This window comes from Carcharhinus amblyrhynchos, chromosome 4 (assembly GCF_965287045.1).
Source record: "Carcharhinus amblyrhynchos chromosome 4, sCarAmb.v2.hapA, whole genome shotgun sequence".
NCBI lineage: Eukaryota > Metazoa > Chordata > Chondrichthyes > Carcharhiniformes > Carcharhinidae > Carcharhinus > Carcharhinus amblyrhynchos.
In genome coordinates this window covers 133,625,557-133,632,147 of record NC_137327.1, presented here as the reverse complement: position 1 = coordinate 133,632,147, position 6,591 = coordinate 133,625,557, and the positions used below count along the sequence as shown (strand labels likewise).

General features: G+C 44.4%; 1 protein-coding gene across 2 annotated transcripts in view; it reads left to right on the top strand.

Moving 5' to 3' along the window:
- The first annotated feature begins 5,954 nt into the window (after nt 1-5,954).
- The window catches only part of cnpy3 (canopy FGF signaling regulator 3), a 31,332-nt gene continuing 30,695 nt past the window's right edge, over nt 5,955-6,591 (top strand). For both annotated transcript variants that reach the window (XM_080187903.1, XM_080187902.1), the window contains exon 1: nt 5,955-6,178. In XM_080187903.1, coding sequence (XP_080044029.1) covers nt 6,073-6,178 — 106 coding nt within the window. In that variant the 5' untranslated portion in view covers nt 5,955-6,072. The remainder of the gene's footprint in view (nt 6,179-6,591) is intronic.

Sequence of the window (6,591 nt, the reverse complement as noted above, 5' to 3'; positions counted from 1 at the left end):
ATGCTTCACAACGTTGGGAACAGGTGGAACCACAGCACATTGTGACTCTTGTGTATGCTTGCCAAAGGTCTACACACAGCTTAATGCGACTGCACACAAACCTGACCATCAGGAGGAGGGCTACATTAGGCATGTCTTTTCCCATTTCTCTCAAGATTTGTACATTTTGTACCCATGGACATAACCCATTGTCGACCATCAGATGAAACTGAAGAAAGCTCGGATGATCACATGGTGTAGGAGTGAGGTGTGAGGCAGGCCTGCCCACATACAGCTGCCCCATGTACCAACCACCCGTTTGTCTTCTGGGATCAGTAAACTGATCTTAGCTGTCACAGGTTGTCTTTTCTGTCTAATTAATAAGAAATAGGAGCAGGAGTAGGCCATCTAGCCCTTCGAGCCTGCCCCGCCATTCAATAAGATCATGGCTGATCTGTCGTGGCTCAGTTCCACATTCCCGCCCTCTCCCCATAACCCTTAATCCCCTCTCTTATCAAAAACCCATCAACCCGCGTCTTAAAAATATTGAGCGAGGCAGCCTCCACCACTTCAACGGGCAGAGAATTCCAGAGATTCACCATCCTTTGAGTGAAGAAGTTCCTCCGTTCTAAACCGCCCCCCCCTTTATCTTGAGGCTGTGCCCCCTAGTCCTACTATCCTTTCTGAGCGGGAAGAGTCTCTCCACCTCTATCCTATCCATCCCATTCATCATCTTATACGTCTCAATGAGATCTCCCCTCATTCTTCTAAACTCTAACGAGTACAAGCCTAGTTTATTCAGCCTCTCCTCATAGCTCAACCCCCTCAACTCCGGTATCAGCCTAGTAAACCTCCTCTGCACTCCCTCCAAGGCCAAAATATCCTTGCGTAAGTACGGCGCCCAAAACTGCACACAGTACTCCAGCTGCGGCCTCACCAATGCCCTATACAGCCGCAGCAAGACCTCCCTACTTTTACATTCAATCCCCCTCGCTATGAAGGCCAGCATCCCATTCGCCTTCCTGACCACCTGCTGCACCTGCAAGCTGGGTTTTTGCGACTCATGCACAATGTATTGTATCTAGACTAAGGGAATTTGGCATGTCAGCTATGACTCTCACCAACTTATACAGATGCACCATAGAAAGCATTCTTTTTGGTTGTATCACAGCTTGGTATGGCTCCTGCTCTGTCCAATACCACAAGAAGCTACAAAATGAATGTAGCCCAATCCGTCATGTAAACCAGCCTCCCATCCGTTGATTCTGTCTACACCTCCCACTGCCTTGGCAAAGCAGTATGTAGTAATTAAGTAAAATTAAGGATCCCACACACTCTGGACATTCTCTCTTCCACCTTCTTCTGTCAGGAGAAAGATACAAAAGTTTGAGGTCACACACCAACCGACTCAAGAACAGCTTCTTCCCTGCTGCTGTCAGACTTTTGAATGGATCTACCTCGCATTAAGTTGATCTTTCTCTACACCCTAGGTATGGCTGTAACATTACAATCTGCACTCTTTTGTTTCCTTCTTGATGAGTGGTATAGCACGCAAGAAACATTACCTTTCACTGTATACTAATACATGTGACAATAATAAATCAAATCAAATCTAACTGTTACTTCTTAATAAACTAACCTAAAATCACTTGTGAATAGTCGACTGCCTATCTTATATGTCTGTTGCCCAGAAGTCTTACAGGAGGAATGCACATCCATGACAGGGAGATGGGGATTATAAAGAAGCCTGGTAACAACATGGTTCTGTTGCAATGAGAGTAAACAGAAGCTCCACCATGAAGTTTTGCAGCAGTGCCAGACTTCCTTTCTCCTCAAGTAAGTTAATACAAACAGCAGTGTCCTTGAAGATCACATCAATGTATTGTTGCAGAAGTCCTTCAGGTATTAAATGCCCAGAGTTTTGAATCAGTAACACTCTCTAAATGAAGAAGACATTGCTGATGGATGCATCTCCTTCCTTATCTTTTATCCCCATACTAAAAGTCTTATGCAATCCGTGGCTTTGGGCTTGGTTACCAATTGTAGCCACATCACCAGTCTAAGTTTTTCTAGATAGGCATTAAAGCCCTACAAGAAGGAAAACAAACAACTACAGTTGAGCCTCCAACACCAAAAGCTGACAAACTGAAACGTCTGCTAACCGTCCCCAAATTGGTGGTAGAAAGCTGTTTGAGTGGCTGATATCCAGTGACATGCTACAAAGTTCAATGCTGAGTCACATTTTTTTATACATACGTAAGTGATACAGATGAGAACATGGGGGGGAAATGCTAAACAAGTTTGCAAATGACACTAAGATTGGTTGGGTAATTAATAGTGAAAAAAGTTGTAGGCACAGGAAGAAATAGATGGATTGATCAGATTAGCAGTGCAGTGATAAGTGCTGAGGTGATGCACTTTAGAAGAAGTAATGGCACAAGGGAGTGTTTAAAGAACGGTAGCTCATCAGGAAGCTCAGAGCAACAGATGGATCTCGGGTATCTCTGAAGATGGCAGAGCAGGTGAATAACATAGTTAAGAAAGCATATAGGACACTTGTTTTTATCAGTCATGGCATAGAGTATAAGAACTCTAAGGGGTATAAGGGGCGGTTATGTTGGGGCTATACCAAACATTGGTTAAGCCACAGCTGAAGCACTTGGTGCAGTTGTGATCACCTCACTATAGGAAGGATGTGATGGGGTACAGAGGATGTTTCCTGGGATTGGGTACTGCTGCCTCACAGTGCCAGTGACACGGGTTTGAATCCAGTCTTAGGTCCCTGTCTGTGTGGAATTTGCACATTGTCCCTGTGTCTCTGTGGGTTTCCCCTGGGCACTCCAGTTTCCTCCCACAGTCCAAAGATGTGCGGGTTAGGTGAATTGGCCATGCTAAATTTCCCCTTAGTGACCGAGAGATTAGCAGGGTAAATACATGAAGATACGGGGTTAAGGCCTGGGTCGGATGATTGTAGGTGGAGGCTCGAAGGGCTGAATGGGCTTCTTCTGCACTGTAGGGATTCTATGATTTGAGCTATAAGGAGAGATTGGATAGGCTTGGATTGTTTTCATTAGAACAGGGAAGGCTAAGGGGAACATGATTGAGGAGTATAAAATTATGAGATGTTTGGACAGGGTGAATATAAAGCAGCTGTTCCCCTTGGTTGAGAGGTCATCATGAGGGGATATATACAGTTTTAGGATGAAGGGCAGGAGATTAGGAGGGGATTTGAGAAAAAAATCATTTCATTCAGAGGGTGGTGGGAGTGTGGAATGCACTACCTGGGAAGATAGTGGAGGCCAGAAACCTTACAATCTTTATAAAGCATTTGGATGAGCACTTGCTATACTGGAAAATTCAAGGATAATGGACAAATGTTGGAAGATGGGATTAGTGCAACTTTAGTGGTAGTTACTGTTGGCGCAGACTTGATGGGCCGAAGAGCCTTTTGTGCACTATGGCTGTATGACTCACAAGTGGTCAAAGTGAGAGAGCGCACGTTCAGACGACATATCCCTACAACTGAACCATACACTGCTCAATGGGCCATCCCACTTTTACTCCTTTCTAGCAATCACTTTGACCACAATTCTTCAACCGCAACTCATACCTCACATTCATAGCTTTATTCACCCTCACACATTTTGCCTCACACCCATACCTCACAGCTTGCACATACTGCCAGCTGCTCAACCATGACAGGCACATCACCCAAACAGAATGCACCACACTCTCTGACACTCCTAAAAATATCGTTCATGGGTTTCACCAGCAAGACCAGCATTTAACACTGTATTCTGCACACTTTCCTTTCCTTCTCCCCTATGCAGAACATGGAACATAGAACACTACAGCACAAACAGGCCCTTCGGCCCACGAGTTGCGCCGATCACATCAACACCTACCAATCTATAGACCTATCTATAACCCCCAATCCCATTAAATCCCATATACTCATCCAGAAGTCTTTTAAAAGACCCCAGTGAGTTTGCCTCCACCACCACTGACGGCAGCCGATTCCACTCACTCACCACCCACTGAGTGAAAAACTTACCCCTAACATCACTTCTGTACCTGCCTCCCCACACCTTAAATCTGTGTCCTCTCGTAGCGACCATTTCAACCCGGGGAAATAGCCTCTGAGAATCCAAATAGCCTCTGAGAATCCAATGTACTCTATGAACAGTATGTTTTGTTTGTATAACACACAAAAAAATACTTTTCACTGAATCCCACTACAAGTGACAATAATAAATCAAATCAAATGTACTTCCCATCCTTAATTACCATTGCGAAGGTGATGGTGAGCCAACTTCTTGAATTACTTAGTCCCATGTGGTGTAGGTACAGCACAGTAACAAGCCTCACAACACCAGTTTAAAGTCCAACAGGTTTATTTGGTAGCAAAATCCACTAGCTTTCAGAGTGCTGTCCCTTCATCAGGTGAGTCATTCACCTGATGAAGGGGCAGCCAGCGCTCCGAACGCTAGTGGCATTTGCTACCAAATAAACCTGTTGGGACTTCAGTCTGGTGTTGTGAGACTTCTTACTGTGCTTACCCCAGTCCAATGCTGGCATCTCCACATTGTGTAGGTACAGCCACAGTGCTTTTCAGTGGAGAGTAATTAAACTTATATGTTGTGGTTTGATCCAACAGTGGCTTTTTTGACCACTTCAGACAGCAGTTAAGAGTGAAACACATTGTTTGGGGTCTACAGTCATATATAGGCTAGCCCAGGTAAAGGCAGATTTCCTACACAAAGGGATATTAATGAAGCCAACAACTTTTTGCAACAATTCAATAGAATAGCTTTCAATTTCACTTTTATTTAGTTAATTGAGTTTACATTCTCCTAGCTGTTATATGTGGGATTTGGAACACATGATTGTGGAGCGTCAGTCCAGGTCTTTGGATTACTAGTCCAGTAACATTACCATTCAGCTACCAGATGCTCAATGTGCTTACATGGGAAATGGAATTAAAAAAAATCCTTACATATTCTGTGCCCTCTCCTTTCCTTCTCTATGTATGGTGTGCTTTTTCTGTATAGCGTGCAAGAAACAATAGTTTTCACTGTATACTAATAAATGTGACAATAATAAATCAAATTGAAATATCCATGACAACCTGTAGCCAGCATGATAACACAGAGGTTAACACTAATGCTTCACAGTGCCAGGGACCTGGTTTCAATTACCAGCTTAGGTCATGGTGTGAATTCTGCACATTCTCCTTGTGTGTGCATGCGTTTCCTCCAGGTGCTCTGGTTTCCTTCCACAGACCAAACTTATAGTCTCTTTATTAGTCACAAGTAGGCTTACATTAACCCTGCAATGAAGTTATTGTAAAAATCCCCTAATTGCCACACTCCGGCGACTGTTTGGGTACACTGTTTGGGATAATTTAGCATGGCCAATCCACCTAACCAACATGTCCTTGGACTGTGGGAGGAAACCAGAGCACCCGAAGGAAACCCATGCAGACACAGTGAGAACATGCAAATTCCACACATTCAGTGACCCAAGCTGGGAATCGAACCTGAGGCCCCGGTGCTGTGAGGCAGCAGTGCTAATTACTGTGCCACTCTGACGTGCTGCTTAGGTGCTTCGACCCTGCTAAATCCTCCCTTACTGTACCCAAACAAGCTCCAGAGTGTGGCCACTAGGAGATTTTCACAGTAACTTCATTGCAGTGTTAATGTAAGACACTAACAAATAAACTTAAACCTATGCAGCGCGCCAACGCTTACATGCAAGAATCTATTAGCTCCCTGTCGTTGAGAAACAAAAATGTGTCAATGTGCGTCCCCACACTCATTGCCCCGTCCAAACACCCGGGTTCCCGTAACACAGAGCTGGGCTCTGCGCCTGCTCCGTGAGAGGTGCCCTGATTGGTGGGGAAGGACACGGCGGCCGCGGGGATTGGCTGCTGCGAGCAGGAAATGGATACAATGTGACCACGTGACCGGCTGAGTGTCAATTTCCCAGCGAGAGCAGCCTGCGCTCCATTGAAAAGACATCAATACACAGGCAGTGTACCTCTTTGTAACTCTCATTCTTCTTCTTGTGTCTTGTATTAAAGATCACCGCACTATGCAGACCGCGACCAGGCTGATCTCAGTCCTCCTCTTGTTGTCCTGTGGGCCAGTCTGGGGCGACGATGATTCCGAATGGGTGAAACTCCCCAATACATGCGAAGGTTTGTGTCCCCACTTGCACTCTTGACAGCTGCACTTGTTACACTCACGTACAAAGACTTGTGTTTTAATTGTATTTTTTTCTAAAAGTCAACATTCACTCTCCGAACGGTGCATAATCTTTCTTAATCGGTAATTATCACCATTAAAATCACATCTTTATGTATTAATGTGCTTCATAATTTATTTAACAAATCAACCAGATGGGGTTATTTTTGGTACTATTTGAATGCAGGGCTACTTCCCCTTTCTGGTCCACGATTTTTAATAATCTGAATTGCTTGTTTTGCCTGTTGTGTGGATGAGCTTGATCTCATTTGTGCTTCCAGTGCTTATATGCCTCCATATAAATCCCTCAGGTTCAAGTTCAATTTTTTTTTCATAAATTATTATTGGGCAGCAAAATAGGGGGGAA